At 46.7% G+C, this 12,250-nt stretch overlaps 3 protein-coding genes across 3 annotated transcripts in view; 2 read left to right on the top strand and 1 right to left on the bottom strand.

Moving 5' to 3' along the window:
• Positions 1 to 4,533: 4,533 nt before the first annotated feature.
• Positions 4,534 to 5,881, bottom strand: LOC308496934 (phosphatidylinositol 5-phosphate 4-kinase type-2 gamma-like). Its single transcript, XM_081046763.1, is given in 4 exon segments — positions 4,534 to 4,938; positions 4,941 to 5,079; positions 5,083 to 5,339; positions 5,342 to 5,881. Coding segments are annotated over 4 exon segments (1,248 nt in total). The 5' UTR covers positions 5,874 to 5,881; the 3' UTR covers positions 4,534 to 4,618.
• A 211-nt stretch (positions 5,882 to 6,092) lies between these two features.
• Positions 6,093 to 10,282, top strand: LOC308496932 (serine/threonine-protein kinase MARK2-like). Its single transcript, XM_081046761.1, has one exon. It carries the CDS (start codon positions 7,725 to 7,727, stop codon positions 9,543 to 9,545), a length of 1,821 nt encoding a protein of 606 aa, XP_080902887.1. The 5' UTR covers positions 6,093 to 7,724; the 3' UTR covers positions 9,546 to 10,282.
• Positions 10,283 to 10,769: 487 nt separating this feature from the next.
• Positions 10,770 to 12,250, top strand: part of PARP4 (poly(ADP-ribose) polymerase family member 4) — a 52,408-nt gene continuing 50,927 nt past the window's right edge. Inside the window, exon 1 of the mRNA XM_081046744.1 lies at positions 10,770 to 10,891. The gene's annotated coding sequence lies outside the window, so the exon portion shown is untranslated. The remainder of the gene's footprint in view (positions 10,892 to 12,250) is intronic.

Here is a 12,250-nt window from a genome sequence, read left to right as displayed (position 1 = left end):
CGGAGAGCTTTGGACAGCACAATACCCTGCTCGTTGTGCCATGTGTCTCGCAGGGATTCAGCTCCCACTCCCCACACAAGAACGCAGGATATGGTGAGGCCAAAAAGGAACACCAACGGAGCCATGTATAGGGAGTTCATACCACTATATTCTTGCTGGTGGCTGGGTTGGAGATACAGGAAGCAGAAGCCACAATATACCGTCCACTTCTCTGCCAATCAACCAACCCCCTAGCATAGCCATGGCAGTTATATTAGTGGCCAATGGCTAATCAGCAACAGCTGATGGCCACCCAGACATAGTGGATGGCCATCTTATTACAGTTGATGGCCATCTAATAACTGAGCCAGCACCTTTCCACGAGAGGCCGAGAGCCTGGAAACTGCTCTCTGGGACTCTGTCCCAATAGTCTTTTACTATAATAATATTTTTTATTTAAATATTCAGTGTATTTTTTATCACACCTTATACATCCCTATATTGAACATTTTTAAGGCAGCACATTTACTTTCCACAATTGTGGAAATTACCAGTGATTTTTGTATCCTAAAAATACATAAACAGCAAAGCACAAAACTGTTCAAAAAACTTTCACATGTGTTCCACTACCCATTCCTTAAAATACTAAGTGATTGCTCTGTGTCAGGCACATTCCTTGAATGTTTGGTAGAATTCACCAGTGAAGCCACCTGATCCTGGACTTTTCTTTGTTGGGTGGTTTTTGATTACTAATTTGAACAATATGTTGTCATAGATCTATTCAGATTTTCTATTTCTTCCTGAGTAAGTGGTGGTAGTTTGTGTGTTTCTAGGAATTTCTCCATTTCATCTAGGTTACCTAATTTATTGATTTAACAGTTGTTCATAGATTCTCTTATAATCCTTTTTATTTCTCTAAGATTAGTAATAATGTTCACACTTTAATTTCTGATTTTAATAATTTGAGTCTCCTTTTTACTTAGTCTGGATAAAATGTTGTCAACTTTGTTTATATTTTCTGAAACCAACTTTGATTTCATTAATTCTGTTTTTCTATTCTCTATTTTATATGTCTCTGCTGTAATCATTATTATTTCCTTTTATCTGCTGGCTTTGGGTTTAATTTGCTCTTTTCCTAGTTTTTTAAGGTGTAGAATTGGGTTGTCATTTAGGATCTTTTTTTTTTTAAATATAGGCACTTACAGCTATAAATTTCCCTCTGAACACTATCACTGCACCCCATAAGTTTTTTTTTTAATTTTATTGGGGAATATTGGGGAACAGTGTGCCTCTCCAGGGCCCATCAGCTCCAAATCGTTGTCCTTCAATCTAGTTGTGGAGCCCGCAGCTCAGCTCCAAGTCTAGTCACCATGTTCAGTCTTTAGTTGCGGGGATGGGGCACAGCTCACCATCCCATGTGGGAATTGAACCGAACCAGCAACCTTGTTGTTGAGAGCTCGCGCTCTAACCAACTGAGCCATCCTGCCATCCTGCACGCCATAAGTTTTTGTTTTCATTCATTTCGAAGTATTTTCTAAATACACTTGTGAATTCTTTGACCAATGGGATGTTTAGGTGTGTTTTAATTTCCACATATTTGCTATTTTACCAGTTTTTCTCCTGTTACTGATATCTAGCTTCCTTCCATTGAGTTTGGAGAAGGTACTCTGTATGATTTCAATTATTTTAAATTTACTGAAAATTGCTTTGAGACTTAACATACAGACTATCCTAGAGTATGCTCCCTATACATTTAAATAATATGAATTCTGCTGGTGTTGTGTGAAGTGTTCTGTATATGTCTTTTGATTTATATGGTCTATTTCCTTATTAATCTTTCTAGTTCTATCAAATATTGAAAGTTAGGTTTTGAAGTCTCCAATTATCATTGTAGAACTGTCTGTGTCTCCCTTCAATTCTGTCAATTTCTGCTGTTTATATTTTGGGGCTTTCTTTTTAGATGTGTATATATTTATAATTATAATTGTTCTATCTTCTTGATGTATTGACTCTTATTAAAATACAATGTTCTTTGTCTCTTGTAACAATTTTTTATTTAAAATCTATTTTGTCTGATATTATTATAGCCTTCCCTGCTGTCTTTTGGTTACTATTTGCATGGAACGTCTCTTTTCCATCCTTTCACTTTGAACCTATTTGTGTCTTTGGATCTAAAGTGAACTTCTTCTAGACAACACATAGGGAGATCATGGTTGTTGTTTTTTGGTTTTTTTTTTAAGTAAAAGGAAGAGTTATACATCTATCACTTTAAATCAGAACTAGAAATTATTAAGCTCAGTGAAGAAGGCACATTGAAGCCAAGATAGGCCAAAAGCTAGGCCTCTTGCACCAAATAGTTAGCCAAGGAGAGAGTGCAAAGGGAAAGTTCTTGAAGGAAATTAAAGGTGCTACTCCAGTGAACACATGAACGATAAGAAAATGAGACAGCCAAAAAATAAAATAAATAAAATAAAATAAAAAAAGAAAAACAAACAAAAAAAAGAAAATGAGACAGCCTTATTGCTATAGAGAAAGTTTTAGCTGTCTGGCTAGAAAATCAAGCCAGTCATAACATTGAAAGAAGTTCTGTGGGTAAAATGCTATCAAGCAGCATCGTATGCTACAGATAAGTTGTGAAAGGAAGAGTCAATCCATGAGGCAAACTTCATTGTTGTCTTATTTTAAGATATTGCCACAACCACCCCAACCTGCGGCACACACCACCCTGATCAGTCAGCAGCCATCAATGTCGAGGCAAACCCTCCACCAGCAAAAAGATTACACTCATCTGAGGCTCGGATGATGGTAAGAATTTTTTAGCAAATTTTTTTCAACAAACTTACAAACTTTTTTTTTTGATTCAATAATTTAATTTCTATATAGTGACAGCAATGGGGGTAAATACACAAGATCTTTTGTATTAATAAAAAAAGATGAAAATCAGAAGCAACAAATGAAGACCATACTGCTCATGATACATCAGCCACATGGTCAGAAAACACATTTTTAAAGAACAGTTGCTGGTGTCATGGAGTTTTATTGCATTCAACAGGGGAAAGGTACATGAATGAAAAAGATCCATCAGGCTCCAGACAGGATGATATCACAGGGGCTCCAATCCTTAACTGGGGACTCTTCTTTCTTTGGAGAAGATGGAGGGGAGAAAGAATTCTTTATGACCTCATGACTTCTTGTGAGACAGATCAGTCCAGGCAGATACAGAGAAAAGAATCTTTGCATCCCCACAGACCAGTTGCTCGTGCCCATCTTTGTGTTTAAGAAAAAAATGTAGGAGACTCAAGGGGTATGGAGGATAGCAAGAATGGCTGCCTTAGCCCCAAAGGCATTGGCGGGAGGGGAAGACGCTATCTGGGCTCATGATGGTCCTCTACATTCTGAGAATATCATGCATCAACTCAACTATCTTTGGAGGGAGCAGGGTGATTGAGTTATGGCTCTGACTCCTCTCTGGGGGTCGAGAGTGAAGATGACAAAGAAGGCCATCTGTCCCCTGGGAAACACAGTAGCAGTATAAGACGGGACAGAAGAGAACAAAATAACAAATCCAACTGGGAAAAGGGTTTGAGAGTGGGTGGGGGAAGGAAGTATGCTAGGCACACACCTCCAGAGGAGGTTCCCATAATTGAGACCTCCATCCTCTTAAAATGGCTGTGGTTGACCCTGGTAGCGATATTCCCTTCCCCTGGGAATAAAACTTCAGGGATGGCTAGACATGAAGAAGGGAAATTTAATATGCGGAATCTACCTTATACCCCTGGCCCATCATCCCAGCATCCAGAACTGGCCATACCCCCACTGAAGGGCTCCAGTGCCAGGAGGGGTGTGCGATCCTGGGGAAGAGCAGCAAAAGTCAAACCCTTTCACCTAGGCTTGAACACTTTGGCCATCCATCTCTGGGCTCTTGCACCCACAAGTACAGGGGTGGTGGTGGAAGTGGGGTAAGGGAAGAGATTGGAGAGTAGTCAATCCTTGACAGAGACCTTCTCCAGTTCCGTGAATAATCACAAGAGTCCTCTTAGGTCCCACCTACATGAAGTGTCAGCCTGCTGACCACTCTCCACCCCACTTGTGTGTGTAAAACTGGCCATATCCCATCATATGTGTGCATTCTGCACCCACATCTGCAGTATCATGAAAGTCTTCCATCCTAGGGCCTACCAGAAGGAAGCATTCCATAATGAGTTCTATAAAGTTATCGGCAAAATTCAGACACTTAGTTCATCCCACACAGCAAAGTGCATCCAGAGTAGTTGCTTGAGCCAGGTCCATCTGTCCAATCAGGTCCTGAAGATGGCAAACAACCCCCTTCCCCCAGCTCCTCCTATGTTACAGAAACAACGAGACATTTTACAAAGATCAAGGCACTTGAGAGTCAACAATTACACTCTAATGAAGCAAGCAGACTTCTTGGAGGAGAGGGAGAGAGGGAGGAAAACTGGACAAAGGGTAGAAAGGATGTATTTCTGAGGGCCACGAAGAGCCTACTCAACAGAGCCTGTAGCCTGAATTTAGCAAAGAGGAAGAGAAGAAGTAGTGGCCAGAATATCCACAATTCCCCCAAGCTTCTCTGAAGAACCCCACCACCTTGAACATAAAGCAGCAGTCACCATGGAGTCTCTTAGGCAAAGATGTTGGTAATAAAATCCAGGAACCGCTTAGCATACTGCTCAGGATGGTCAGTAGATATCTCTGCCCCAGCCCCATGCTTGACAGTTTTGGCTGCATGAGCTGCTTTCTTCTTGGCATCATACTGTGCCAGGATGTCAATGAGGCCCATGAAATACACCTCCTTCTGAGGGGCCCCCTCGGCACTCCGGATAGCATAGACATCAATGAAGGATTCAAGCTCTCCCGGTCCCAGGGGCCGATGGGAATGGATGTAGCCACCGATACCCTCGGGAGAGGTGCCATAGGAGCCCACTAGAGCTGGAGGTCCGTCAGGCCACAGTCCGCATCCCCCTCTGACTCCTCTTCCCGCACTGGCCCTTCCTTCTTGGTTTCAGAGTCCCGAATGATGTCATGGATGCCCAACAGAAGGCTGTAGTCCATGATCTTCAGCTGCAGGAGGAACTCCACATCTCACTTTAGCTTCTCTAGAAATACTTTCTTCTCTTCTTCACCAATATAAACTTTCTGGTTCTTGTTAAGAAAGTCCATATCCTTAAGAGTGGGCAATTCTTTAAACTTTTCCTTATCCGTGGCTTCCCGGGACACTAGAGAACCCTTGAGGTCATACTTCCTGTGCACAGGAAGACGGTGGCTAAACATGTTGCGCATCACAAGCATGTAGCTATCCTCACTGTCCACGCTAACACGGTATATCCCCAGGAACTGGGGCAGCCATGGCACTTGACAATGTACTGGTGGTAGTTGGAGAGGTTGCTATGCACGTCAGCGATGTCCTCACTGGATACTTCTTTGATGACCAGAGTCCGATCATAGGAGATAAGGAAGTGACCATCACTGCCTTCAATTTCACTTGGGGGACTTCGGGTAAGGGACACCAAGTAATCCTGGTCATCAATGCCAAATCGATCACGGGGGTTCCTGAAGACCTGAGGACAATACTCCTTGAACTTGAAATGACTGGGCAGATTTTCCCTGTGGAAAAGGTGATTGTTGACCTTGATCTTGGAGCTGGCCTTAAAGTCATCTGGCAGCAGCATCACTGGGGGAGGCACCTGGCTGAGCTCATTGATCGAGTGGGCTACGCCCCACAGGAACATGCCCACCAGCGGGTCAGCCGCCCGGAACACCTTCACCTTCTGCTGCACGAAATGCTTTTTCTTGGTTTTGGAGGCTAAGCCGAAACCCGGACCGGGGGCCGCTGTTGTCGCTGGTACAGTGGCCGGCGGGGCAGAGGAGGACACCATGGCCTCTCGCATACCCTCACAAACATTTTTAGCAAATGTATTTTTATTTTTTATATGTTTTATTTTTTTACTTCTTTTTTTTAAGGAGGGCACAGCTCACAGTGGCCCATGCGGGGAATGAACCAGGTTATTAGCATCATGCTCTAACCAACTGAGCTAACTGGCCACCCCACAAATGTATTTTTAAATTAAGGTATGTACATTTTTTTTTTTAGCCAGAATGCTGTTACACACTTAATAGACTACAATATTGTTACAGAACTCAGGGGGTTAACCAATTGGAGTGTTCTATTCAAGATCGAGATGTGGCTGTCATTAGGTAATTTTATTTACTTGCAGCAAGTAAAGGAGATGGGATTCACATCCAAAGCTCTGTCTCCTGGAAGATTAATTACATGTTGATTTCTTCTTTGAACTTGGCTAAGCTTATGAGGTTGCTTTGAGGTCAAATTCATCCAGTTTCAGCTGCCTCTGCAAAACACTGTGCTTCATTTGAACGTTTAACAAGAATGGCATTTAGTAGTAACTGTCCAAACCTTGAGACCTTTGTCTTATCTAACAATATAGTGTAATGCAACTTTTATATGCACTGGGAAACCAAAAACTTCATGTGACTGGCTCTATTGCCATATTTGCTTTATTGCCTGTTCTGGAACAGAACAGCAGTATCTCCAGTATGCCTGTAGTAGAGTCCAGATCCATAATCTTTGTACCTCTTTTCTATTCTCATTTTATTCAGTATCTGGGGAATTTCAGTCTTTCCCATTACCTTCTTCTTAATGAATCTCAACCTTTCCTCTGCCCCCCACCACCCACCCTCACCCCCCCTTCCAGAATGGCACATTTGTACTTCTAACTACTTAGGATCACTACCAGGAACTTCAAACTCAGTAAGTCCTAAACTAAATTCTTTTTTTTTTTTCACTTTTAACAAGGTTCCATTTATTTAAAAACAAAACAAACCAACAACAACAACAACAACAAACCTGAAGGTATCCAAAATGAATACACACCTGAAAGTATTTTCTGAGGGAACTACTCAGCTAAGCTTTGGTAATAACAAGCACAAGGTGGTTTTAAGAACAATTGCTTGTAGATACCTTTTAAATGATCATTTTACATAAAAACTTACTTTATTATACACCCAAGTAGTGCTTCTCAAAGGGCAGCACCATTTCTTGGCTGAGGGAGTGGAAACAAATCATCTTAAGGGCTTTTCAAAATGCAACACTATCCACCCCTGGAAAAACATTCTAATACACTTTTTTTTCTTTTTAAGGCATCCTACAGAGTTTAAATTCTAATAAAGTAAATATCAGTCTTTAATATCCCACATACACAAAAATTTCTTCGGGGTCCCCCCTTTCTCAGAGTAAAGAGGTCTTGAAACCCAAAACTGAGAGAACTACTGTAGTTCATCCTTAGCCATATCTGGTCAGTTTCTGGCTCTGAGCTCATAAAGCACCAGTGTGATGAAATTACCCAGAACTGCTATATAAGGCCCTGGCTGGGCTGAGCTTTCTGTCCGTTATAGCCCAGGAAGCTGATTTGTGGTGACCTGTTGGACTTGGACCTTGTAGCTTGTTTTCGCCTTGTTTCCCCCCACACACCATTTTATTTTTTCCCTTCCCTATTGTTTCCTTGGTCTCATTTGTTTAGTATTATTAGTTAGTATTGTTAGTACAGTTATTACATTTAGTCAGTGTAGTTAGCATAGTTACTGTTTATTAGCACACTTAGTATATTGTCGATACAGTTAGTATATTTAGGCAGCGTAGTCAGTGCAGTTACTGCTTGTTGGCACCGTTGGAGAGAGTAGTTAGTGTCAGTGAGTGTAGCTCGCGGGTCACCATGTCACGTGACTTCACAGACATCCCCGTTGACCCGGAGCCCCACACGGCCCATTACGAGCTCAATGGATCCATCGGCGAGGGCACCTTTGCCAACGTAGTGGCGGGCATGCACATCCTCACGCAGACAAAGGTGGCTGTGAAAATCATCAAAGAACGTGTCTCCGACAACAGGCGCAGCTCTCTCCTGCGAGAGGTCCGCTGCCTGGCAGACCTGCGCCATCCTAACATCGTCCAGCTTTTCCACGTGATCATCTCGGCGGATTCCCTCTACCTAGTCCTGGAGTTCGTGCCCGGAGGGGACCTGCTGGACCACCTCCGCGAGCACGGCCGCATGGCGGAGGCCACGGCGCGCGGCGTCTTCCGGCAGCTGGTGTCCGTGGTGCACTACTGCCACGAGAAGGGCGTGGCTCACAGGGACCTGAAGCCGGAGAACGTGCTGCTCGACGCGTGCATGAACGCCACGCTGGCAGACTTTGGACTTGGCGCCCCCTCCAACATCCATCGACTCAGCACGTTTTGTGGCAGTGTCTATTATACAGCCCCAGAGCTGTTCCTGGGAGACACATATGACGGCCGTGCAGCGAACATCTGGAGCCTGGGCACGCTGCTCTACGAGATGCTGACGAACACCGTCGCTTTCGATGGACCGAGCTGGCTACATGTGATGATGAAGATAGGTGGTGGGCGGTATGTGGTGCCAACCTACCTATCCACTCAGGTGGCAAACCTCCTCCAAAAGCTGCTGAACCTCAACCCTGAGCAGAGAAACAACCTGAAGGACATCATGCCAGATCCCTGGCTCAACATGGGCCAAGAGGAAGAACTGAAGCCATACGTTGAGCCACCCAGTGAAGTAATAGACACCTCGGTGATAGAAGAAATGGTAAATATGGGCTTTTGTAGTGAAGACATCAAGAACACACTATCAAATAAAACATACAATAACAACCTGGCCACATACTACATCTTATACAGAAAACACTTAAAATTCCAGCAGCGTACCATAAAGGTTAAGCCCTTCCATCCTCCTGAGATCCAGAGCAGCAGCCCCTCCCCAGCCCAGGAGGTTCAATCCGACTGGTCCGGTTGCCAGCAAGCAGAGCAGCAGCCTGTGGAGCCAGGGCAGAAGGCCCAAGAGTCTGCCGGTCCTACATACATCCAGGAGTACAGAATAACCATTTCTGAGTCCAGTGCCACCCCACCTCCATCCAGCCCAGGATCCAAGACCGCCATTCCTGAGCCCAGCCGGGAGTCTAGGAACGCCACCCCTGAGCCCTCCCCTCCCAAGTACTGCTGGGGCTCCAGGACCTCTACTCCCGAGCACAGCCAGGACTCCAGGACCGCCACTCCTGAGGAAAGATCAGGCTCCAGGAACGCCATTCCTGAGCCCAGCCGAGGATCCAGCACTGCCACTCCCGGGCCCTCCACACCCAAGCACTGCTGGGGCTCCAAAACTGCCACTCCTGTGTCCTCCACTGTCGAGCCCAGCCAGGGCTCCAGGACTGCCACTCCTGAGGAAAGATCAGGCTCCAGGACTGCCACTCCCGAGCACAGATCAGTTCCTGAGCACAGACCAGGGTCCAGGAACACCACCACCGAGCGCAGCCCTGTTTCCAGCACCATCCTTAGTCCAGGCCCCCAATGTCACCCTGGGGACTCTCTGTCCAGCCACAACACCACCAGCAGCAGTGGAAACCCAGAAAAAATCAAACTGGGCCGGCGGCAGTTGTTTAGGGGGTGCTTGAATTTTTTTCAGAAGATGTTCTGTCTGCCGCCCAAGAAGGGGCACTGTAAACGGAGCCAGGTAAAGCCCCTTTAGACCCTGGACAGCAAAGTCAGGGTTATAACAAGACTCCGGGGAGGTCAAGCCTGGCTCTCTGCATTTTAAAGGCTGAACGGGGTGAAGCTGAGGACCAGGGAGCCTGAGCACGCGGTGGGGGAGATCGGCCAGAGGCTGGACGCAAACTGCAGGCGGCAGCAGTACAAGAAATGCACATGGTGCGTCCAAGGAGCCGTGGGAGAGAGGACTTGGTCCAGCAGACAATGGAGATGTAAACCGTGCCACGGCGTCTTTGCGTGGGATTCCCAGCCAGGGTATCTGGCATCGCGTGGCATCCGGCATGGCTGGGGCCTTCAGAAGGACCTCCTTGGAGGACAGCCTGGAGCTCCCTAGGAGACAGGAGGAGGGACCACCATTGCTGCAGGTCCACCACTTCGGCCCCCAGCTGGGTGAAACTTCAGAGACTGGGCTGTTTTTCCCGGGACCCTTCTTCCCTCCCCTGCTCTGTGTGGAGGGGATATTCTTATTAAAGTACTTGGTTTTCCAAACCTTTCAATAAATGTCTTGCTTCAGAAAGATGTATTGGGTCCTCTTGTTTTGCATCCTGCAGTTTGAGGAGCGTGTAGTGATGTAATACTTGGACTTCATTGGCACAACTCTGCACCTTTGCATGTTGTACCCTCTTGGTCTTCTGTTTCCTTGGCTTTGAACCCTCAGCTCCCTTGTCCATGTCTCCTTTGTGGCAGGATGGTGTTGCTCGCTCACATAGCACACATGCTGCCTTCTTCCTGTGGATGCTGTCGGGTGGTAAGAGATTTGATTTTTTGCATGTCGAAATCGGGACAGGGGTACCCTGCCGCAAAGAACTAACAAATCACACCAAACCACTACACAGCCGGCCCCGACACTGAGAAGCCATAGTCCTAAACTAAATTCTTTATCTTACCTTCCTGCCACCCCAATCCGAAACCCTCCGGAATTTTGCTTCTTTCCAGCTCCCAGGAATTCCCCACATTTCTCAGTTAAATAGCACCATGCACCCACATTTTTCCAAACTCCAACTTGGGAGTCACCCTCATTGGCCAAATCCCATCGAAAACATCCTACCCCCGGCGCTGATGCAGACAGAGAAAGCCGGCCCAGCGGCCGCCTAAGCCCTGCCACACCCGCCAGGAGCCTCGGGACGCGGCGAGGGTGTGGCTGGAAACGGCGAGCGCGGGGCGCAGGCGGCCTCCCACGGACTTCCGCCCGAGCTCGGCGCCTGCGCCGGAGAGAGCCTGAGCCCGGGCGCGCCCGGAACCGGGAGCGCGTGGAGCGGGACACCTGGAGCCCGAGAGCCCGGACTCCGGAGGCGCGGTGTCGGCAGCGGCCGGATCCTTTGGCAGGTGCGTGGCGCCGTTTAGTGGAGGCCGGCGGAGCGCAGGCGGGTCCCGGCCCAGGGCCCGGGGGTGCTGCGGGCGTCGCGGGCTCCGTGGGGCGCGGCGCCTTTGCTGACCCGGGCGCGTCGTCCTCCGGTGTTGGCCCCGGCGCTCCCGCGGGGACCTTCGTACGCCCTTGGGCAGGGGACGTGGGTGGGGCTGCGGGGGCGCCGGCTCTCAGGCCCGGGTCTCCCGGAAAGGGGCGATCTCCCTAGGACTCCGTGTTTCGCGTTTCCGACGTGCCAAGCGGCCTGTCCTCCGAAAGTTAGGTTTCAAAGCGAACTTCTGCGAAAAGTCCAGGATTCTGGTGAATAATCAGGGCATGTCACCTGACCTCGTTAGGAATGGGGAACACCGTGACAGAAACGCTTCATGTTGTGCTGAAGTCCAAAGTCGAAAACGTGTAAATGAGTTAAATAATCCCTGCGGGTGCTGAGTTGTAAAATCTCAGGTTCTAGAAAAACAGGGCGTTGCCCAGTGTTCATCCTTTCCACTCTGGGAAGTCTGTAAACATGAAAACCTGTAAAATGTGGCACGATAACAGGAGAAATTGATTCGGGTCCTTTGGGTGCCCTGACTTGATCGTGTATTCAGTGAGCACTTACTAGGTCCCGTCTGTGTGCTCAGAGCCTTGTTAACACGTCTTGGTGCAGCATCAGGGTAGGTGGCCTTTCAGGGGTTCAGTAGTCCCATTAGGGAGGTGTGGAATTGATGCCATTTAGCTGAGAAATGAGGGGAATTCCTGGGAGCTGGAAGGAAGCAAAAGTTTTGAAGGGTTTGGGATTGGGGTGGCAGGAAGGTAAGGTAAAGAATTTAGTTTAAGACTTCCTGAGTTTGAAGTTCCTGGTAGTGATCCTAAGTAGTTACTGTATTTCCCAAAAAATAAGACCTACTCCCAAAACAAGCCCCAGTTAAGATCATCCAGACGGACTCATTTAGCACATTATGATAATGTTCCAGAAGATGATGAAATGACTGTATCTGAATAAATATAGATTGTTGTACATGAAAAAAATGAGACATCCCCCTGAAAATAAGCCCTAATGGAGTAAAAATTAATATACGGCCCGGTCTTATTTTCAGGGAAACACAGTAGAAGTACTTTTGTGCCATTCCAGCACGGGAGTGGGGGTTGGAGATTCAGTAAGTAGAAGATAATGGGAAAGACTAAAATTCCCCAGGTACTGAATAAAATGAGAATAGAAAAGATGTAGAAAAGTTATGGTTCTGGACTCTACTATAGGCATACTGGAGATATTGCGGATGCCAAATAGTGTCAGAAGGCTCTTCTGTAATCCTAGGCTTTAATGGATGCGTGAGTTTTCA

The sequence above is a fragment of the Rhinolophus hipposideros genome (assembly GCF_964194185.1).
Source record: "Rhinolophus hipposideros genome assembly, chromosome: 4".
Lineage (NCBI taxonomy): Eukaryota > Metazoa > Chordata > Mammalia > Chiroptera > Rhinolophidae > Rhinolophus > Rhinolophus hipposideros.
The sequence above is the reverse complement of the archived record's forward strand: the minus strand, read 5'-3'. Positions and strand labels throughout refer to the sequence as shown.